Source organism: Austrofundulus limnaeus, unplaced genomic scaffold (assembly GCF_001266775.1).
Source record: "Austrofundulus limnaeus strain Quisiro unplaced genomic scaffold, Austrofundulus_limnaeus-1.0 Scaffold0, whole genome shotgun sequence".
NCBI lineage: Eukaryota > Metazoa > Chordata > Actinopteri > Cyprinodontiformes > Rivulidae > Austrofundulus > Austrofundulus limnaeus.
In genome coordinates, this window is record NW_013952402.1 from 7,810,904 (window position 1) to 7,833,631 (window position 22,728).

A 22,728-nucleotide genomic window follows, 5' to 3' on the forward strand; every position below is an offset into this window, starting at 1 on the left:
AAAATAAACCTGTATATATTAAAAAAAATCACAAAATATGTGCACATAAAAACAACAACCTAAGTTGATAGACAGAAATTAGAAATTTGTCCTTTTATTATTACAGAACGTCATAGCTAACTTGGAATTTATCCATCACACAGATCACAAGAGTATGAATAAWTCTTACTTGAAATGTGTTGAGCATATTCCTATTTTAGCAAAGAAATAAAAAAAGATAATTTTGAGGAAAAAAAAAACAAATGTGGTATGTCTTCAACAACTCATAAATAGAAGGTCAAAGAACAGAATGAGTCTCTGTCAGGATGCAGAAAACAAGAGTGCCAAAATAAATCCGGGCATAATTCCAGATAAAGTCCCAAACTTAGGTGATCTGATTTTTCATCTTCAGTTTGTACAGTTCTCCGAAACCTAAAAGGAAGTACATAAGAACAATTATACACAAATAAGTGAAATAAATAAATAAAAATAATTTCTTTTCAGACTATGATAAAATCCCTAAGATATAGGATATAATGACTAATAATATGTGAGTTCATTATTGTTTACGTAGCCACTTGCTCATGCGCACTGAAATCCTGTGGAACTTAATTTGCTTTAAGGGGATTTCCTGTTCGCACAATTAACCGCACAACAACCGACAATTTTACAATCTTGATTACTACTTAATATAGAATGTAGTGACACCAGAGAGTTGTTTTGCCGCACAACAAATGACATTTGCCAACCAAGATATAATTGCAATTTCACGCATTTATGACTGAATATTTTTGCAGATTTTATTAATGCTTACTTCTGATTAAATCATGAAATACTGTTAACACAACATCTACTTAAGAACAGCTATCATACATGGCAGGTTTTCCTGATATTGTGCTACTACTATCTAGAACCGAGCAAATGGGGCTGGACTGTCATTTATTAAATTGTCTTTTATTAACAGATCACTTTAAATTGCATTTATTGGTTAACACGTTCTTCTTGAACTCTTGTTACTACGTGCATTGAATATGTGTTTGTGTATTTGTCTTCATGGATATTTTTAAAAAAGAGTTTCTGATTACTCTGCAATGATCAGTCTGTTTTTGTACCTTGAGAGTCTCAGAGGCTTTACGCAGCTCTTTGATGACTGCGGAAAGGGCTTCAGGATTGATGCCTTGCTCACACAGCCTGACACAGATGGACAGAGACTCCATGTCCAAACCTGTGTTCAGCAACATTGAGATCTCCAGCAGAACTGTTGAGGACAGATGAGGACAGGATGATTTTATTTTCTGAAGACAAGCCAAGGTTCAGCTACACAGCCCGCTTATGATAAGGCAACAAAGCTGTTTCACAAATAAATCATCCGCTAATAACACACTTACCATCCATTGTTTCCCGTACTGCGTTTAGATTCGCATTTGCTGCGCTGGCCATCGTGATAAAAAATGACAAGTTAGCTTTGAATGGCTAACAAATTCAGGGTTTTTGTCGCCACAAATAAAAAAAATAAAAGTCGGCGTTAATATTTTGTACGAAAACAATATCAAGACTTTACATACATCCTGTTTGCTTTACACAGGAAATCATATAACTAAATAACGCTCAACAATTCGTTGAAAACATTTGCAGAAAGTTAGCCACCTAGCTTACATGCAAAAAGCCCAGCGAAACTGACAGAGGAAGTGACGACACAAAAGTCTTCATTGGCTCCCGATGACTTCCTCTCACTTCTTATTGGTTGGCTTGCCTTGTGGGCAAAATTGAAATGAACGTTTGGATTGTTCCTAAGCTGCTGTGTCTTCGTCGGTGAGATTTTGTCGTCGAGGTCTGGCTTTATAACAGCTGTGAGTACAAACTAAAAACATTTTTATAATCTATATTGTTTAGGTAACGGGTTAAATGTGTAAATGCAACCGGTAGCATTTTGAAGCCGCATTGCTTTAATCGTGCCGATGTGTCACCTCGCAATCTGTTGAAGTAGTATCATCATGTCTCGTTAGTTTTGTGTTTAAAATGTGTTTTTCTTTTATCCTGATTGAAGCATTTTTTTTGTCTTCAACTAAGATGGGGGATCATAATCATACGGAGCCACAGATAACTCCAGAAACTCCAGGCAGGCCTTCCATAAGAAACCCATTTGAAAGTCCCAATGACTACCACCATCTGCRGGAACCTCTGGTTCCGAGCCCCTCTGTCTTCAGATCAAAGCCTTGCAAGACTGTAAGTCAAAATATATTCTTCTATCTTTAAGACCCATCACATATTGTGCAATAAAATCATGCCCACCAGCTAGACATTATTGTAAAGTGTTCATCTTTAATAGTTAGATCATTAAATGTTTTTGAATGTTTTCTTTCTGGTTCTTGTACACATTGTTCTTAAAATAAAATTAAATCAAATAAACAATTAGAGGGAGAAAGAAATAATGCCTTAAGATTAGATCTCAAATCAGTTCTTTGCCAAGTTGTGCATTATGTGTCGACACAACATCCCTTGAGTTTAGGAAGTGAAAACTGATTTTTTTTTCAGAAAGCGAGGAGAAACTGCTCAAGATAACTGCAAGAAATATTACAGCTAAGTCTGGCTCTTTTGGAGCAAAAAAAAAAAAAAAAAAAAAGTAAATGGTCAATGATTCGTTGACACTTTTGCTAAAAATTAGGGACGTCCTGATCCAGATTTTTTGGCTCCCGATACAATCTGAATTTTTTTAATGATTAGTCTTTCTGATACCGTTCCGATAGCTTTATTTCTTTCCAAGTGACAAGTTTGGTAGCATTAATGCGAGCCCTGCTGTTCCCACCACGAGAAACATCCAGTTTGCAGATTTTGCAAGATGCAGTTTCAGCATCATTGTTTTCCATTGAAAAGTGTTCCCACACTGTGGACATGATTGCATACTGTGCGTTTTGACTTCTTAACGACAGTTGTAAAGCATGATGATGCTGAAAACTGGATCGACCTGATTACATGACTAAATCCGATTCAACCCGATTTTCAGAAAATGGCCATGTCTGCCACCGATACCGATAYTGAGTATCTGATCGGGACATCCCTACTTAAAATTGAACATTTTAACTGCAAAATAACTACTGCATTACCTTCTACCTGTATATAATGTACATTTAATGCATGTAATCTKTGTCTTTCCCAGACGCCGCCTAAGTTTAACTGGTCGATTGATGAAATGGCTAGTCTTCTACCWGTACACATAGACCCCGAGGAAATCCAGCGACAATCTTTTTACCTCAGCCAGACAAAGTAGGTGCTGGGAGACAAAAACCACAGTATGTGTAAAAACTGAAATTACTTGAAGGACAATTAATTGGCRTAATTATTCAATCTCAAAGTCACTRTGCAAACTAAAGATTGTCAAGAATATAACTTTATTACCAACAGACTTTGTTCCGCTTTATTTCAGGAGGGATTCTGACATTGAAGAAAAATGTCAAAATGCCATTGAGCAGGTATTAAATCCAAATCTACCTCATCTTCATTATATCATTTTTGATACGCTTCTTGATTTTTGCAATGATTTATTTTATTTCTCCCAATAAGTTTTTCACCAAAGGAGCCATCGTGCCTTCACCCTGGGCTGCACCAGAAAGCCGCAGAGCCCCTCACCTGTACAAAAAAAGTAAGTTATCTGATGTTTGCAATACTTTTTTTTATTCTTAAAGGGCCAATATTATGTGTTTCTCAGGCATATATTTAAATACTATACCATAATAAAGTGTCTATGTCACCTTTAGCTGTTATTAAAATGATTTTTTTATGTTTAAATAGAAAATAAACACATCTTCTCATCACTTCCTCTTCTAAATGCCTTGAAATTGGCCTCTGTCTCTTTAAGAACCACCTTCGCTTCTGTCTCGCCCATTTTTGGTGGGGGGGGAGCTGCTATGATGCAGTTTACTTGGCATCTAAAAATACATTTCCTCAAAGGTATTTTTAATCTGAAAAGAGCTTCACTGAGTGAGAAGTAGTTAGGAGCTCAGAGACAGCTTCAGTTTCACTTTCAGTTTCACTCGTTTGCTTTGTTACTGCCGAGAGGCTGCAGGAGTCATGGGCGGGGGGTGGGGATGTGTGCTACGTGATGAGGAAGCTCAGCTTAAAGACACGTCCCAGAGGCGTTTCTGGTCCCAAAAGGCGTTTCTGGTCCCCACCTGTCGTTTTGCTCCTCAGCATGGCTTCCTAAAAACACTGCAGGATTTATCAAACATGCATGAATGAGTCAAAGCAAGGCTTTGGGCATGTTTTTTATGAGAGTATAACATTATAACATGACATAAAACTAAAAAAAGTTGATTTTACACGATATTGCCCCTTTAACATGTCGTTTATTGTAATTTTGAACATTTCAGTTCTTCCCCATTTGATCTTACCGTTGTCTTTTCTTTTCTTGAAGGTCCGATGTCTGCAATATTTTCAGAGGAGACTGAAAAAAATTCAGGTTTGTGTGCTATATATTTTAATTATTGCTTTAATATGCTCCTCCCAAAACATATACAGTATCGGTAGATGACTAAGCCTTGATATGAAACCATACGTATATGGTTGATGCAAACATGTGTACTTGATTGATAATAATTCTGGGACTTTGTGTTACTGCTTGTTAGTTGTAGCAGTACAGGAAACAAAATTTATATAATCTGTAGATTTGCAACTAAATGCTAGCATTAGTAAGGTAGGCTTGTAGGGTTAGTCATTGGTAGGGTGCACGTGCGCTATGACGCAGTTTACTTGGCATCTGAAAATACATTTCCTCAAAGGTATTTTTTTCCCTCTTTTTCTTTTTCTTTTTTCTTTCTTTTTAGAAAATGAAACCAAATATTAGTTTATTTACTTTATTTCTTCATCATCAGTGACTTTTTTTAAGTGAAGAGAAAATAAAAACAGAGAGAAGTAATTAGAAAGATAGAAAGATTGAAATAGCGATTAGAAGTATATTAAATATACACCAACAAAACACAGGACCACACACCCAGCATCTGTCCACTCACATGGAGGGCATATATAAATATATACACATACCCATACAGACAYATATACACACTCAGTGACCAGTCAGAACCCCCCGGATCAGAACACCTGTCTGTGAGCAGTTGTGAACATGCGTGTATTTTTAATCTGAAAAGAGCGTCACTGAGTGAGAACTAAGGTTGAGAGCTCAGCAGACAGTTAAGTTTCACTTTCATTTTCACCTGAGAGCCTGCAGGAGTTATGGGCGGGGTGTGTGGGGAGGAGGTGAGGTGGGGGTGTGTGCTCTGCCATGAGGAAGTTCAGCTTAAAGACACGTCCCAGGGGCGTTTCTGGCCCCCAAAGGCATTTCTAGTCGCCACCTGTCRTTTTGCTCCTCAGCATGGCTGCCTAAAAACACTGCAGGATTTATCAAACATGCATGAATGAGTCAAAGCAAGGCTTTTGGTATGTTTTTTATGAGAGTATAACATTATAACATGATATAAAACTCAGTTGATTTTACATGATATTGTCCCTTAAAATAAAATATTTGATAGCAAGGGTTATCTATCTATCATTTATAACTTTGGAAGCTTTTTGGTTGAGAGATGGACCAGTAACAAAACTCAGAAGTGACACTAGATGTCTTTGTTTCACTTTTCTAAAGTTAATAATTAGTTTTACTTGATTTACAGTTGCTTGCCAGACAGTCCTTTCACTACCTTTGGCTTTTGATTTGGAAAAACTACTAGGTGAGTRTCTGCTGAATGCCAACAGAATCAAAGACGAGATCTTCTAATACTGGCAGAATAATTTTACCCCACCTGAGTCACTTTTTTTTTCTAGGAGAATATTACAAAAACGAGGAGGCATGTGATGCAATGCAGGAGAGCTTGAGTTCCTCCTCCCTGAGACGGAAACTTTTTATCGATGGTCAAATCAGTTACAGCGGCTCTGATAGCTCTAACCCACCGAGCCCAGAAAGAGCTAATGCCGGCCTGGAAAGACAAGCTCCCCACAGGGAAGGAGCTGGAACAAGAGCTGAGCGTCCCGGGGCAGACGCTGTACCATCTGTCTTTTCCTCCCCTTTGTCCTGTGGCATGTCGGCCCCAACTCCCTCTACGGTGAGCGCTGGAGTGAAATCCGAGGGAAAAAAACGGACACAAATAAGCAATAATTCATTTAAATTGTTCTGATTACAGGGTCAGTTTTCATCCAGTCCTATACAGCAAGGCCGCTTCAGAGACTGCAGCCTCGGCAGCATCAGCAGCTCTCTGTTTCCTGATTGGTCATCTCCTGCAGGCCACGCCTCTCCAACAATTTCACCAATTTTTCTCAATGTGGCGCGCTCTTCCATTGACTCAGGTAGACCATCTGCTTTGAAAAAATAAAAAATMGATACTTTGAGTTTGACAAATTTATTTTTAATCTGTAACGTTTCAGGTGAATGGAAACAGCCAAGTAATTTGACCCCGCACGGAGCTTCGCTGGATATCAATGTCGCTCCCTCTAACGCGAGTCCATTTGTCGAAGGCTGCTCGCCCATTCGTAGCTGCTCCCCGCACCAGTCTCACATYGCAAGACCCAGACCCCGAGTTTGCTGCTGGTCTTCCCCGCCCCTCATCTCGCCGATCCTTAACCCGAGGTTCCTCGACAATCAGGAGGATGAAGAACACCCGCATTCGTCTTCCTCCTCATGCGCTCACCTTTCCATGGAATTGGCTCCAACGTCACCTCTGACCCAAGTCGCCCACCCTGTTGCCAAAGAGCTACTTAGTCTGGATTCCATTGAAGCTGTGAAAATGGAGGAGTGTAAAGAGACGGGGATAAAAAATAGGCTGGAGGAGGGGGAGGATGCACCTTCAGAACAACTGACCAGCTCTCGCATGGGAAATGCATCKGCAATAGAAAGCTCTCAGATGTTTCTGTCTCTTCTGGCGGAGGGAAGCAGCATCCCCTATGACTCYGGCATGCAGGTTTGTGACAGAAAACTAATCAACAAAGTTAATTTTAGCATTACTGTGTCTATTAAATGAGTGTCATTGGTTTTAATCAAAAAGAAAAAAAACAAGTAGGTCCTCTGGATGGGTTCTTTAGTGAAACGTTTCATCTCTCCAAGAGACTTCTTCGGTCTGATGAGTTTCAGGTGAAACTCTCACGTAGCTCGTCTGTGCTGACTCATTCTTTTGAACAAGAGGGACAAAAACAATGGGACGTTGAACCCCCGCTTGCATTCACTACGTACACATAACACGACACAGGTCAGGTGATGGGGCATATGACCCTCTATGAACAATAGAGCCAATCAAGCCTATTGTTAGTTGATGGCCCTCTTTTGCATGTGACTAACCTGTTGGTCCATGTGGAGGCAGTGCTTATAAGGCTGAGTTCACCTGAAACTCATCAGACTGAAGAAGTCTCTTGGAAGAGAGACGAAACGTTTCATTAAAGAAGAAACCATCCAGAGGACCTATACAAAATTTTTCTTTTTGATTTTTTTCTATCTGGATTACTGAGATGCATCAGGACATTGGTTTTAATATTCTGCTCTTTTTTTAAATAGAATATTAACTTTGTGTGCATTTAGGTGGATAGCGGTTATAACACTACGTCRGCAGGCACTGCTAGCCTCATTGATGGCCTTGGCTCAGACTGTCAGACCAAAGAGTCTCACAGTTCTAACCTGGTGGAAGAAGGGTTCCTCTTCTCTCGACACAAAGTTAAAGTAAGGTTAATCCTTAACACAAAACTGCAGGACAGTTACTCCGTTCATTGGTGCTTTTGAACAATTAAATGTGTTAAATTGGATGTTTTTTGAGACATATGCAACAGCAAGGAACTAGTYGATCTAATCTTACTAAAACAACCCCTGGAACTTAAAAGTACTGAGTAGAAAAGTTAATTCTAACAATGTAGATGTTTCAAGTTTTTCACTAAATTGACATTTTGTATTTTTCAGTTTTATCCTCACCATGGAGTCTCCTGATTTCTACATGAAAAGGAACAACTCGTCCAGTGGAAACGCATAGCTCTGTAATCAAACACATATTTATACAATGTTGAAAGAATCATAGGTTAATTTGTACTGAACGGCTGTAAGAATTTGTTTTGGGTAGATCTGAGGGTGATGAGACACCCGACTGAAAATAAATGAATTTGTATATTTTATGAAAATGGGTAGAACCCGGTTTGTTTTTAAGACTCTGACATTTTAAGTCTTAGACTGCATCATGCAGCAAGTGGCCAGAAGTGAAACCTTTGGATTTATTACACTGGTTTACTAAAAGGGAGGAGACTTTTTTAATGGATTTTTGCACATAAATATACTTCCTAAGTGCTGTATTGATGCCAGTGGCAGAATCTTGCTTTATTTTTGGTGCCAACATGATTGACATGATAAATCTTCACTTTCAGATGAAAATCAAACCTGTACTGTATTTATATTTATATAAGCCTGTTTATTGTGACAAATTCATTCACGTTTTCCCTTGCTGTGTAAATAGTTTTTTTAAATTCAGGTTACCTGTGGATCTTATTAAACAACGCCATAAGTGAACTAAATGTTGAAAAGCTATGACTTCTTTAAAATGTATTTCACAGTGCTACAATATATTGTGGTCACATTAGACTAAGGTTTTTTTCTATTTACCTTGAAGAAACACTATTTTTTCAGTTTCTGTGTACAGTCATATCAGTTCACAATATTTTAAACTATTTTTCCAACAACATTTTACTCCTGTTTCATGTTTGTTGGTATCATATCCTATTCCCATATAGTGGCTCCTAATTTTGCTTAAATAACATTTGACCAGAGTAACTAAGCAGGAAACAGTTTTTTTATTCTATTTAAAAAAAAAAGCATAACCATGAAGGCAAAAAAACTAACACATTGTTTTGCCAATAAATTCTTCAATTCATTGAATGATAAAGGAAAAGAGCGTATGAAATTGGAGCAGTGACATATTTAGCCAAATGATTTGCATACTTGCTCCAGTTATCCTCTAYGGTACATTACAACATGGTGGGTGAACTATGACACTGCTTTCTCCATCAGCAGTCCAGTTTCTGTTTCTTGGCTTGTGGTTCAGCCTCAGGGACAGGAACACTAACACCGGGGATCTAAAATRAAGAATATTTCAGTTTGAGAATATACTGGTTTTTCATTGATACAAGTCTTCCAACCAGGAGTCAAAACGATTTATATACTTAAAGCTTAATACTGTGTATTTTTATTGAATAATGAAAGAAAAAAAAATGTTGTAGAACTGAGTTTGTTCTTACCACAGGTTCTGTTAGAGCCATGCGGATCTTCTGGTGCTGAATGTTGGAGGCATCTAGGCTGATAGTGACCTTCACCCTATCAAATATGTGAAATGTGTGCTGCTCCACCTTTAGAGTTGGACCCTAACCATATACACAAAAAAGAGCCAAAACAATTAAATACAAATCTAAATCTAAAATGAAAAAAATCCAACAGCTTTTGATAGAAATAAGGAATTTGTTCATACCGCTTCATCAAAAACGAGGTTGGGTGACATTTTGTCTTTAGTTTGAAAGAAGACTGTTCCCTCCAGACCAAACTTTGGGATAAGAACGATGATTGCATTCTTCCTCACAAACAGAACGAATCCTTCTTCATTCAGTATGCCTCGAGTCTTGAAGAACAACTGAAAGACACACAACGTATTTCAGTTAGGACAGTGGGATGTGTTTGCTACAATAYTCTTTTCAAACAAATGCTTTTTTTTAATGTGCGTAATTAAAATACTGTCATTTAGAAATGGGTGTGTAKATGTTTACCTGTGTGTGGAAGGCCACTGATGCCCTCTGTGCATACTGAGACATTTTGTGTCTGTAGTTGAGGTTGTTGCAGAGGGCCGACTGTTTATGCTTGTCCATCAGATCAGGGTAGGTGTTGTCTGCTTCTATAGCCACTGCCAGCAGGCGGTGCACTATTATATCTGCATATCTGTGAGCAAATGCAAAAACGCACATAAAGTTCACATGCAGGGAAAACGGAGATTATAGAAGCACAGTTATGATCGAGATATGTATATTTTCCATACCTCCTAATTGGTGATGTGAAGTGTGTATAAATGGGGGAGGCCAGACCATAATGGTGGAAGTCGCTGTCCATGCCTGAACAGAAATAGACAGCTTGCATCATGCAGCGCGTGGCCAGGATGCGCAGGAGTGTGTTGAAATACATAAAGCCATCCACTTTGGCGACATCGAGGGAATCGGCRAGTGCCTTGGCTGAATTGACGTGGATGTCCACATTCTGATAAGAGATAAAAGTAAAAAAAAAAAAAGTTTGAATAAAAAGCCAGAGCATGGTTTTCTTTACGTCGTGCACAAATTTCATAGAAAGAATGGGCCTCATGCAAGAACATGTTTGTATTCTTATCCTAAATTTCTCTTTTGTTCGTACGAAGGGTTCGTATGAACATGCCAYGTCAGATTCAGCAAACTCTTCTATCTTCAGGAAAAGTGTGTAAATGAGCTGCGTAAACTGATGAATGTGTATCAGGTGCTCGTTTACGGGGAGAGGTCATTTACATGATTACCACCCCAAAAACACCATATAAGGATGTACGTTTCCTGCCCTACATACCAGGACGTATTCATTCATAAGTGACATTGCAAAGTAAAAAAGAAGAAATTTACTAGTTCGGAGACTGAGGTGCTCTCGGAGATCCACAAAAAAAGGAAAAAAAAAAACATTTTTAACAGCATCAGCTGTAGATTTAAAGGATCTTCTTTAAAGTCGAGGAATGAAATGACGACTGCTGTTAATGTTGTGTCTCCCGTGGGTCGTACAGTCACAGAAATAAAAATCTAAATCATATTTATCTCTCTCTGTAGTCCTGCTCTGGTTTTTCTTTGGTCAAATATTTTTAATTTCAGCGTAAACTGTGTTACATGTTTCACTTATTCAGGGGAGCAGTCGTCCCCCACCCCCGGCCACAAGTGTCGGATGCATTTCTGGAAAAAAGCATTTTAAAATGTCTCAAAACATCAATTAACTTCATATTTATATTGTAGNCAGCATCAGCTGTAGATTTAAAGGATCTTCTTTAAAGTCGAGGAATAAAATGTCAACTGCTGTTAATGCCATGTCTCCCGTGGGTCGTACAGTCACAGAAATAAAAATCTAAATCATATTTATCTCTCTCTGTAGTCCTGCTCTGGTTGTTCTTTAGTCAAATATTTTTTTTTAATTTCAGCGTAAACAGTGTTACATGTTTCACTTATTCAGGGGAGCAGTCGTCCCCCCGGCGCAAGTGTCGGATGCGTTTCTGGAAAAAAGCATTTTAAAATGTCTCAAAACTTCAATTAACTTTATATTAATATTGTAGTGCTATACAACAAAATTAATAGCCAATTTATTTAAATTTAACCAATTTATGTCATTAGTCTACACTTTATTAAATTTAAAATTATAACTCTAACTCAAACAGAATAACCTGTTGTCAACATAATTATAGAGTGTGATTTATTTTCAACTCAAAATATCTTCAAACTAATGAAATATAAAGTTATTAATGAAGAAAATATGTCTGGATAACAGCAGACTGACTGCTCGTAAAATATACAGTACGACAGGTCTGGACCACTCGTGAATTTTGTTCGTATCTGAAGAAAATCTTAGAATATGAGAAAATTGGTGAATGCCTCAAATTCTCCTGAATCACTCGTACGCACACAACTTAAGAACAAATCTGTGCGTACGAACGGTTCTTGCATGAGGCCCATTGACTACATGTAAATACTGGCACATAACCTTTAAGTTCAATGGTTCTGATCATGAACTGCATGGAAATGAAATGAAAGGAGTTGGAGCAAACAAAAAAAAGCATGACCACGTGGACTAACTTTGGACTTTCCAGCCTTGATCAGGATGTCATAGTTCGACGGAGGCGGTGCTGGATGTTTCCTCAGCAGAGCACACTCAGAAAATTCTTCATAGATCTTCTTTGCGACTGAAATATTGGCCAGCAACATGAACTCCTCCACCATGGAGTTTGTCTCCCTGAAAACCCAAAAGAAACATTTCATGGCTCTTAATTAAAAGAAAAACTTCTGCACGTTACATTTGAGGAWTATAAGATTTTATGTAATGCTTATTTTGATAATTACGGTACTCACATGAGTTCTTTTGTTTGCAGGTCTATGGGGTCGTGGGTTTCACTGTCCATGTGGAACCGAACCTCTAAGGATGACAGTGTCAGCGCCCTGAAGAAAAGTCAAACCACTGCCATTAATAACCAGTTAATAAAAAAAAACATCCCTGTCTACTTAAAGGTTTATGCACAAGCATCTTATGTAGTATTAAAATGTACCATCTGACATTTTTATTATACAAATCCTTATTCTTTACCCGCTCTCTATCCTCTGCCTCTTGAGGATTTTGGCGAGTTTGTTGAGTCTCCGTAAGCTTTCAGTGATGTCATCATTCTTACTGGTGTCATCTATCCTCATCTGGGCCTCAGCATAAGTCAGAGATGCCTAAACAAAATTCAATAGCAAAGCAACAAATAAATTAATTAGTAATTTAGATTTTATACATTGAACATAGTGATTTAATTTCATACAAATTGCTAAACAAGGCAATTGAGAGTAAGATAATTTAACACAAGAGCTGCTTAAAATAAATCTATATAAACATTGCTAGCTTCATTTTTTGGAATAGCACTTTACCTTGGAATTGATCACACTTTTTGTGAACCTAGTTTTCAAAACTTCTGCCTTGTGGTTCATTTCCCAAATACACGAAAAAGCAAACCTGGTAAAGGTAAAAAAGAGAAAACATGTCCAGGATTCATCGGTCTCAGGTGGATTAGACACAAAAAGCATTTAGATATACAATTTTTTTTGTTTTCAAATTTTTTGGAGTATAATGAAAGCTCATCAGATGTGATTTTATAGTCCTCACCTTTCCACATTGGAGCGTAGAGAACAAAGATTGGAGCTGAGCAGCTCAGGAACCATGTCTATCCTCTGTTGGAAACAATATTAAACAATTTTAGCACCTCTTATGTTTTATACAGAATGGAACAATGAAATGAATATTCAGCAAAAGACTATCAAGCCTGTTTATAAGCAAAAAGCATGGGTCAAGATTTCTTCTAAGGTGAGAAGCTAAAAAACATTCTAGTTTAATATATAAAGCTGAGAATGGAATATTTTTGGAATATTTCGAAAAGATCACAATTTTCTTTGTTTTACTATTTTAAAAGAAAAAAAGGAAATCTGTATTGCAGCTGCTACGTCGCTCTTCATTCACAGCACAGATAAGTGTCCATTCTTGTCTTAGAATCCTCTCATTTTTACAATAAATGACTAAGTAAACTAATGAGTCAGATTTTCATACTTTGCCGCACAAATACACTGTGGTACCACGGTTGGCAGCCTCTTTGTCCAGCGCATTGCCAGGTCTGATGAAGTGACTGACATCAGCGATGTGAACTCCCACCTGCAGATTACACACACAGAGGCACATGTAAAGCTGAATGCACGAGCTCATTACTGTCACTGATAGTGTAAATGTACACCATGTGCACCTCCAGGTTTCCGTTTTCCAGTTCTCTACAGTGAAGGGCATCATCTATATCTGTACAACCGGGAGGATCCACACTGCACACTGTCAGATGCCTCAGGTCCTCTCTCTTCGCCATGTCCTGTAAAACACACAGCGTCACACTTTTTCATATACAGATCCACAAAAGAAAAAAAAAAAACAGAATCGGTCATGGTGCTCTCCAGAAAAGGTCACCTCTGGTGTGATGGTCCACGGCATCTTGGGAAGGAAGCTGAGAACAGCCTGAGAGAAGGCCTGATGTGGAACGTCATGCTCCAGAAGCAGCACCTCCTCCTCGGTTTCCTTCTCTCCTGCGCTCCCCAGACTGCGGACAAAGTGACCCTGACACACACACACATACACACACACACACGTTACAAGAAACTAACAGAAGAATAAACTTCTTGCTAGATTTTGGGAAAAGTCTTACATTTGGGTATCTGGAGTCTTTGGGCCAGCCATCTATGGCCACCATGATCCTTTGGCCTGCAAGTGCAGASGCCTGTCGTGTCTCAATCCGAATGCGTGGAACACGGCGGTCTGCCGGGGTGAACAGATGGCGAGTGGACTGGATKGAAGCAGAGAGGAAAGGTTCCACCAGTGCTTGAGTTAGACAGCAGTAACAGGAGAAGGTTGCATACTGTTTTTAGCTTTAGATTTTCAAATAATAAGAGTAAATAGCAGTTTAAAGTTACCTCTTTGATTTGGGAGAGATTCAACATGCCGCAGAATGGCCTCCAATTCCTTTTGATGATTCCCACAACTTTACCTGTTGGTTTCCTGGCTGCCTCTGCTGCTGATAACTTTAACTGACAGAAACACGGTGGTCACTTATACACAGTTATAACAAGGGCTGTTGATTAATTACGTGGTTTTCTTCTTACTGAAAAAAAACAACACCCTGCTGAGTTTTCCTCCATATTTAACTTCCTTTAATTAAAACAAAAATTCACCACTTTCTCCTCTTCATCCTCCTCGGCATTATCATCCTTTGCCGCGCCGTCGTCTTGTAGCACAACTGCTGAAGGTGACACCCACTGATTCTGTGGCAGCAGCTGCACGGCGACCACATCCTGGTGCACGGCTCTGTTGAGGTTTTGAAGACCCTGGATGAGAATCTGTGAACGAGCCAAAAACAACAACACGAAGCTTTTTTAACGCGTGAATGTGTTAACAACGGCAGTCTCCACTGCACTCAGTCAAATGTCCATACAAAAACACACACACCTCTGTGCTGTCCTCTCCGTCTCCCTGGACAAAAACCGTGGCCTCCAGGTAGTTGTCCCTGCTGGCTCGGAAGGTGCCCTGAACAAAGGAGCCGCACTTAATTCCTGCCTGGATCTTGGACAGAGGAAGGTGTTCTGGAAACAATACTTTGCTGCTTGTAATTTCATTCTGAGGGAGAAAATAAAACAAATCAGTTAAAAAGAAAAAAAAAACGAACATGACATCCTTAAAAGAAAAGAAAAAAAAAAGATGTAACCACAGACAATATGAAAAACTGTGCATGCATCATCACTTTACCCTAGATCAAAAAACAGCATTTAATCCTAACTGCAACCAATATAAACTGGTGCTCACCTTATCATCAGTGGACAAAGCAAGACGGTCCACAAGCTCAGGATTTGCTATAAGACTTCTGACGTATTCCTCAACTAGAATATTAGAAAATAAATAACAGTGACAAACCTTTCAGTGGATACAAAATAAAAAGTGTGCTTCATCTAAAAGAACACAGTGCACTATGAACTTACATTTATAGACCATCAAGTTGTCCTCCTGTGCTTTCTGTTTGTTCCCTAGATCGTTGGTGAGCAGGACCACTTTGAGACCGTCTGGTCCCGAATCGAGAGTTTTCAGATGGCGATTGTACCACTTGACTGCCTCGCGGATTGCACGATCGTTGCGGTCATTGGCGCTCTCCCCCGGTTCACGCTCAATGAAAGTCTCTCTGGAGAAACGGGAATCACAAGAATAAGCACAAAAACATATATATCATATGCTTTTCAAAAGCAAAGGTGCAACATATTCAATCTGTTCTTAATAAACTAATAACTAAGCATGCRAGGAAACAAAACAAACACCTTATTACTAATATCATAAGTCATCTTTAAATTTAAACCCTGATACGAGTTCTAAACTATTTGCTTAAACTGTGGGTGTCTTCTCATGTGTCACTATTATGCAATTACTGTAGTGTAGTAATGTAGTGAAAAAACCCACAGCAGTGTGTTTGTACCTGTGGTGTTCGTTGGTAAAAACGTAAAAGTATTTCTCTTTTTCGTGTATAATATCCTTCAGGCGTTTGTAGACAGGTGCACTGCGATGGCGTACTTCCTGCAGTACTGTCTGAAGGATTATCACATTACGGACCACAGAATCTTCTAGCACGTCAATCTGCAGAGATAAGTTCAGGACAAATGTTATTTAAAAAAAAAAGAACAGAAATTGTAACTAAAACAGTATGCATACTCGACTGCTAGACAAAAATAAAGGAAAATATACCTGATGTAGAACCACATTCGTGTCAGGAACCAAATAATGCGGATAAGTGCAGAGATTGCTCTCGATACACGCGTCCTTCTGTAGCAGCACAGTAGTCTCCTGTTTGCATTCAGCGCAAACCTCACTTCCACACCAAATATCATCTCTGAGATAATGCTCACGCACTACCTTCACCACCCCACCCGACCGGGTCTTCTTAACGAAGGTTTTTGACTTCAACATGACGAGGATAAAAGCCCCTAAAGCACAAATTGGGGATGAATTTATAAATAAAAAATCACTTGAAGATGCCAGACGGTTTTGTTACGCATGTGTAAACGAACCCAGTCGGACGACAAAAACGTTTTCCTGTGTTTTAAAAAATGAATTATATTGCACTTCAGAAAATAACAGCTTTATAGGCTGTCTATTTTCGTCATCTCAAAGCAAAGTAAATAATCTTTTACCAGTGATAAAACCAATTTAAATGTAATTTAAATCTGATTAAAAATAAGTATAGAAGCGCACGCTTAATTTTGGTTGTCCATCTTTTTTTGACGATGAAAACAAAGCCAAGGAAGGTAGGACAGGAACTGAACTAAATATTGTAGCGCCCCTAACGTAAGGAGGGTGTACTGCAAGACTTTGCATTTTAACTGAAGCTTGTGAGTGCAGTATATTGAATTTCCCCTAGAGGACACTGTAGTCGACACCTCCGTACACAAAAACTGTTGGCGGTTAGCAGGCAGCTCCAAGCGGGACCCTTGAAAACAAAAACAGTTCCGTGCATTCTGTACTCAATCAGCATGCTATTTCAACTGCATACTTTATTTATTTAAGTATAAGTAGGCGTTTTAATGTTCTACATGGTTAGTCAGGAACTAACATTTAAGTAGCAATTAATATGGCGATGTCGCTGAACTCGTTCACTTTGTAATTAATTGACCCGGTTTGCAAGTTGGCCTCTCTGGAGGGAAACAAAACGGGACAATAATGCCTCCCAAGAAGCACCAGCTGAAGCCGACGGCAACCAACGTGTCCAGCTCCTTGGACCTGGGGTCTGAGGACGTCAGTCTGGAGACCACCGTGCCGACCACAGAGGAGGTGTCCTCGTCGGACGAGCAGCGGGATGCCTCCCAGAAGGTGACCCGTCAGCTGATCGAGAGGAAGGAGCTGCTGAACACAGTCCAGATGCTAAAAATCGAACTTTCTCAAAAGAATCTCCTCATTGACAACATGAAGGCTGATTATATGTCAAAGGTATTTATCATCTGTGACCCATTAAACTGCTGACACATTCATCTTTTTGCTGATTTCCATCCATTCCTTAATAGCTTATGGCAGTCTTTTAAGACCGTGACAACTTTTTATCTCATTTCCTGGACTGGAAATTAGAAAAATAACCCGCTATTGTGTTAAAAAAACAGCCTTGGAAAGCTCATACTCATATTCTTCTTAAATATTTTGCGTTTTAAGAGATTTAAAGAAAGTTTGGATCTTTGGAAGCATTAAAATAATAATAATAATAATAATAATAATAATAATAATAATAATAATAATAATAATAAAAACCAAGGGAAAAGACTGAAATTTATTTGATCAGACTTATTGTTTCTTATCTTCTGTTTCAGACCGAGGAGCTGGAAGAGAAACTTAATGATGCCCTGCATCAGAAACAAGTGTTGTCCTTGAGACTGGACAGCCAGTTGAAACTTGCCGAGGAGGAAAACAGGTGAGAAAAAATCATTTAAAAAAGCTAAAGAATATCCCCCAAACCAGACTTAACATGTTTTTATGGCTACATAATGGGTTCGCAAGTGATGATAGTCACAAAAATCAACTCTGCACTTACCTTACTTCCACTTAATCAGAATCAGAATACTTGATCCTTACAGCTGCAACCGTTCAAGTAAGTATTAGAGATAAAATATAAAGGAAAAAATATTAGAGCACACAAGGAAGTAAATATAAAGGAAGTATAAAGGTGAAAAATTAGAGCATACAAGGAAGAAATAAGTATAAACACTGTGGGGAACTAAATGAACACAGAGAACAATACATACTTTGGCATCTATACAGTGTAAATAAAAAATAAGAACAGTGAAGCTAAAAACAGCATGGCTGATGCAGAGGTCCCATCAGGTATCATTAGATGATAGAAGAATAGGTGATGATAGTGAAGTGTATTGTAGTTTTGAAACTTTGAAAGCTTGAAATTAAACCTGAATCAAATCCATCATCTTAAAATGCTTGCTTTTGAATAAGAGTGTTGTTTTTTTTTTCTTGGCTAATAAACTCAATCTTAAATTGTTGTCATCAGGAAACAGCAGGAGCTGCGTAAGCAGGAGACGGAGGCCATCCTTCTCCGGCAGCAGCAGCTGGAGGAGACCAACCGGCGGCTCTGCGAGACGGCCAGAGAGCTGCGGAGGTCCTTCAGGGACCTGGACATCTCCCAGGACAGGTACGAGGAGCTCCGCGGCATCCCAGAAGACAAGGTGTCCATACAGGAATACATAGCTGTAAGTACGCCAGAGCGCTCCTGTAACTCCACCTCTGCTGACGATGGCGGAAGAGACGAGATCATCACACGCTGAAGTCCTCTAATGTGACTCTCTGCTCTGCGCCGTGTGTTTAGATGCGTTTCTACGAAGCTGTGACTGCTCTGCGAACKCAGCTGACTCAGCTGAGTGAGCAGAAAAGCTATCTGACTGAGGAGTTGGACTTGCACAGAACCAAGATGAAGACTTTGATGGAGGTATAAGACACAGATAAAACCCTACTGCACCTCAGTGACRTCAAGTCAGATACTTTAAAAGCCAAAACACTGTGAATAAAGAGATATTTTAAAACTAGGTGCAAAGCTGTGATGCAGGCGGTTGGTTTAATCCACTCACAACGTGTCCACTGGGCTGACTTTGACGTTTTGTTTAACGGGAATCCACAGAGCTACGAGGAGGAGCGGCGCCGTCGTTCCGAGCTGGAGCTGAGGAGCCAGAGACTGACCTTAGAGCTGGCTGACACCAAACAGCTGATCCAGGAAGGGGACTACCGCCGGGACAACTACCCCAACATCAAACGGTTTGTGCGCGAGACAGAACTRGAGAGATTGCTCCTCTGAACCTGGTTTTATTTTGATAGGTACAGTTCAGTAAAATACTCCAAAAGAGGCAAAAACACACATCGAACCTTAACTTAAAAAAAATATTTATAAAAATGCCCCTAAAAATAGATTTAAAAACAATCCAAGCTGCCTGTTTTTTGCTTAGTGTTGATTAAAAAACACATGAGTAAACATTTAAAAAAATCAAAACATTTAGGTTTTATTTGGAAAATTTATTAAAGTGTCAGCATTGGAAAATCACACGTACCTGAAACTTTAATATTCTGTACTTAAATTGCAATGATGAAGTCAAAACACATGTACACACAGTAGCTTACATGCAGCATATAACTTTTATATTTGACGCCTGTTTTTTTATTTATTTATTCAACACAAGTTTGAAATTTTTTAACCTCAGAGTATTATAATCTTTTACACGCAGATAATTCAAATTCAATTCAAATTCAAAAATACTTTATTGATCCCAGAGGGAAACTTGGTAAGGACAGATATTTTTGCTGTTGTAATATTCAAAGCACAACTTTTAATGATTTATTCAGTAAATGAAATGAGAAACGCTTGCATTTTATCTCTCAACGACGTTTTGCTTCATAGTGAGCGTGATAACTTCGAAGGGGAGCTGAAGGAGTTAAAGAGGAGATTCGACACGGTYGACTTGTCTCACGCTGCCTTGACCAGAGAGCGAGACGCCCTCAGCAACGAGGTGCGTCCCACAAACATTTCCACGCTTAAAACTCAGCGTCCGTGGCGACCAAAGCTCCCAGGTTTAGCTGCATTTCTCTGTCCCGCCCTGCAGGTGGCGACGTTGAAGCAGTCGGTGACCCTCCTGCAGAAGGACAAGGAGTACCTCCACAGGCAGAACCTGGAGCTCAGTGTTCGCTGTGCGCACGAAGAAGATCGCCTCGAGAGGCTGCAGGTCCAAACTGTTCACCAAATGGGAGTTTTGTCTGATGAATGAGACATTCAGGAGCAGAACGAATTCACACAGTTTGCTTTTAATTCTTCTTTTTGTGGTCCAGGTACAATTAGAAGACACTAAGAAGGCCAGGGAGGAGGCCTATGAAAAATATGTAGCATCCAGGTTCGAATCTGCTTCATTGCACCAGTCATCAGTTATATTTCTTCTTTTTCCCCAAGCAAATAATACCCAACTTCAACACTGTCCTCTGGTCCAGTCTAGATCTACTAAAAGAGTTATATCTGTGCTTTTGTTTAACATTTTCCCATCTTTCTCCCACAGAGACCACTATAAGTTGGAGTACGAGCACAAGTTGAGAGATGAACTGGAGAACATCCGACTAAAAACCAGTCAGGAGATAGAGAACCTGCAGAGAACCTCCAGAGAGATGTATGAGAGGGAGAACAGGTACCAAATACTCCAAACTCGTTTCATTGGATTCAGATTACAAGTGTACATAAATAAAATGCCTCTTATGTTCGTTTTCACGTCTGTCAACAATCCAAAGAAACAAAAACAGTAACCTTGATAACACTAAGCTTGATTTTGCGATATAAAACATAAAAAAATTGCTTTGAGTGAGAAAGAGGAAATTTTTTATATATTTTTTTGTTAATTGTGTTTTTATTTAACCAGACATTTGCGAGAGGCGAGAGACAACGCAGTTCTGGAGAAGGACAGAGCCACAGCTGCCGAGAGAGACGCTCAGTCCAGATACGACCAAATGTTGGAGCAGTAAGTTTCATCCGTCGCACACGTGAAGAAGGCATGGATACAGTGTCCGCTATATTTGTTACAACATACAGAACATTCAGTCAGTGGCAGGATTGGTTCACTTTACTATTTCTTTGTTGTTTTTGTTGCATTTTACTAAGCAGAAAGTTCAGGTTTTGTTCATTTAATAAGTTTTGATTTGCCATTTTGTTAACATACGATGCAATTTCAGAGCTGGGTTTGTTCATCAGCCCCGTATGGGTCCAGTTATTTTCAGAYCCACATAGCATAAAGGTGTGGGCCAGATCTGGTGTCAGGCTGGCACTGCTGGCTGACTGCTGGCATGGCAGGTGGTTTGTCAACTGGATGTGGGCCAGGTCTAGCAAAAAATGGCCTTGTTTTTAAGATGGCSTGCCATAGCTGGCCCAGTTGTGGTTTGGTTTATGTGGTGCCGGTCCGTGCATGGACCACCTCTGACAAACCATATCTGGGCCACCAAGGGGTCGCCATTCTTGGCAGTATTTGGGCTGGGTGTTTTGTGTGGGCCAGTGCTGGGCCCGACACATTTCACTATTGTTTGTCAGATGACTTTTTCTTCAAGAGCTTAACGCAATTTCTCAGAAATTACAAAAAAAAAAAAACAGTTTGTCACCACAGATATGCATTGTTAGACAAAGTTAGCAATGATTATTACCACACTTTACACRCCTCAACTCCCTGAACAGTGCACTGCATTATGTTTTACTGTCTTTCACAACGTTTAAGATGTTTTGATGTTCCAAGCGACTTAAACATTGTGAAAATCAGTAAAAAAAAAAAGTGTCAGCTCTTTACAAGCTAAGAATTTGTTCCCCTGCTGGAACCAGTTTTCCTGGCTGACAACTAGATTTCTGTGGAAACACGAAGAACTTGTTTAAGATTAGCTGCTTGTCGCAGGCAGCTTTAAAACCGCCGCAGTCCAAAAGAAGTTGAACTAAACTGACCTTTTAAACGTGACTCCATAATGCCTCGTTGTAGCCAAGGCTCAAGCAAAACCACCRAATGTAAAAATGGAAACAATTAAAGGCTTACCATTTCTTGACGAAGCGCCTATCACTCGCTGCGTTCTGTGCCAGAGTTTTAAAAGTAAACTSTTTTTATGCAGAGAARRGACAGAGTTAAAWCTGTTTTGGTCAAACCTTGTAAAAGATGMTRTATGTGACCCATCACATCAAAATGAGGGTTAAGTCAAATTTGGTCAAAATTACCTACGGTAATAATATTTTCAGATTATTGGCTTTAAAAGCTACATTTTGATACTTTTATCATCCTGATATCATCTACTTTCACAAATTTTTAAAAATCAGCCACTGTCCCCTTTTTCCTTTGTTGTAAGAGAGGGGTGTCCAGTTAAAACAAGCTTTTATTGGTTTAAGGGTATTGTTTAAGTTTTATAAATAAAATAAGATCAGAACATTGAAGGTGTACTGTGACTTTATAACACCTGACAGTGTCAGTTATAAAAGAAAAATCTTATGCTAATTTATTTTAAGATCCTCAATACAAAGATATGTGTTTTCTTACAAGCAAATGAGGTTGTTTTGTGTGTTTTTCCCCACAAACATGACGACATTTGAGGACCTAATTACCCTAATTGAACCGAGAGGAAAAAACATTACGAGAACGGCTGCCGTTAAAAGCAACACACCAGTTTACAGGATGTAAACAGACTACACCTGAAGGCAAATGAGGCCAAATACACATTCCGTCACTGGTTTGTAACATATTGTTTGCTACTCAGGTATGTGCTTACTCCTGTCGGGATGGCAAAAAACCAAATGAGTATGAGTGATACTGGGTTTGGAATCCTCCGGTGTTTCATTGAAGATACGGTTTCTGTTCTGACGGTGTGTGTGTGTGTGTGTGTGTGTGTGTGTGTGTGTGTGT

The 22,728-nt window shown here is 39.2% G+C and overlaps 4 protein-coding genes across 5 annotated transcripts in view; 2 read left to right on the top strand and 2 right to left on the bottom strand.

Annotated features, from left to right (window-relative positions):
* Positions 1 to 64: 64 nt before the first annotated feature.
* On the bottom strand, positions 65 to 1,651 carry mzt1 (mitotic spindle organizing protein 1). The gene is made up of 3 exons (XM_014001647.1): positions 1,368 to 1,651; positions 1,092 to 1,237; positions 65 to 411 (listed from the first exon to the last, which is right to left on the bottom strand). The coding sequence occupies exons 1-3, from the start codon at positions 1,417 to 1,419 to the stop codon at positions 388 to 390; spliced, it is 222 nt and encodes a 73-aa protein (XP_013857101.1). The 5' UTR covers positions 1,420 to 1,651; the 3' UTR covers positions 65 to 387.
* Positions 1,652 to 1,780: 129 nt separating this feature from the next.
* Positions 1,781 to 8,505, top strand: bora (bora aurora kinase A activator; the record flags this gene model as incomplete). 2 transcript variants are annotated; one of them, XM_014001612.1, is given in 12 exon segments in its annotated part: positions 1,781 to 1,829; positions 2,027 to 2,205; positions 3,137 to 3,243; positions 3,404 to 3,449; positions 3,541 to 3,619; positions 4,391 to 4,435; positions 5,640 to 5,696; positions 5,791 to 6,068; positions 6,147 to 6,309; positions 6,388 to 6,920; positions 7,532 to 7,669; positions 7,904 to 8,505. In XM_014001612.1, coding segments are annotated over 11 exon segments (1,629 nt in total). In that variant the 3' UTR covers positions 7,931 to 8,505.
* Positions 8,506 to 8,762: 257 nt separating this feature from the next.
* On the bottom strand, positions 8,763 to 16,351 carry dis3 (DIS3 exosome endoribonuclease and 3'-5' exoribonuclease). The gene is made up of 21 exons (XM_014001586.1): positions 16,031 to 16,351; positions 15,765 to 15,922; positions 15,280 to 15,476; positions 15,107 to 15,180; positions 14,753 to 14,920; positions 14,479 to 14,643; positions 14,221 to 14,334; positions 13,956 to 14,093; positions 13,721 to 13,867; positions 13,509 to 13,625; positions 13,319 to 13,420; positions 12,881 to 12,945; positions 12,646 to 12,730; positions 12,326 to 12,453; positions 12,094 to 12,180; positions 11,821 to 11,977; positions 10,011 to 10,225; positions 9,745 to 9,913; positions 9,453 to 9,611; positions 9,226 to 9,348; positions 8,763 to 9,063 (listed from the first exon to the last, which is right to left on the bottom strand). Exons 1-21 carry the CDS (start codon positions 16,250 to 16,252, stop codon positions 8,995 to 8,997), a joined length of 2,859 nt encoding a protein of 952 aa, XP_013857040.1. The 5' UTR covers positions 16,253 to 16,351; the 3' UTR covers positions 8,763 to 8,994.
* A 311-nt stretch (positions 16,352 to 16,662) lies between these two features.
* The window catches only part of pibf1 (progesterone immunomodulatory binding factor 1), a 24,754-nt gene continuing 18,688 nt past the window's right edge, over positions 16,663 to 22,728 (top strand). Inside the window, exons 1-10 of the mRNA XM_014001600.1 lie at positions 16,663 to 17,269; positions 17,641 to 17,741; positions 18,330 to 18,528; positions 18,645 to 18,764; positions 18,954 to 19,087; positions 19,725 to 19,833; positions 19,927 to 20,046; positions 20,150 to 20,211; positions 20,371 to 20,496; positions 20,725 to 20,823. Coding sequence (XP_013857054.1) covers positions 17,003 to 17,269; positions 17,641 to 17,741; positions 18,330 to 18,528; positions 18,645 to 18,764; positions 18,954 to 19,087; positions 19,725 to 19,833; positions 19,927 to 20,046; positions 20,150 to 20,211; positions 20,371 to 20,496; positions 20,725 to 20,823 — 1,337 coding nt within the window. The 5' untranslated portion in view covers positions 16,663 to 17,002. The remainder of the gene's footprint in view (positions 17,270 to 17,640; positions 17,742 to 18,329; positions 18,529 to 18,644; positions 18,765 to 18,953; positions 19,088 to 19,724; positions 19,834 to 19,926; positions 20,047 to 20,149; positions 20,212 to 20,370; positions 20,497 to 20,724; positions 20,824 to 22,728) is intronic.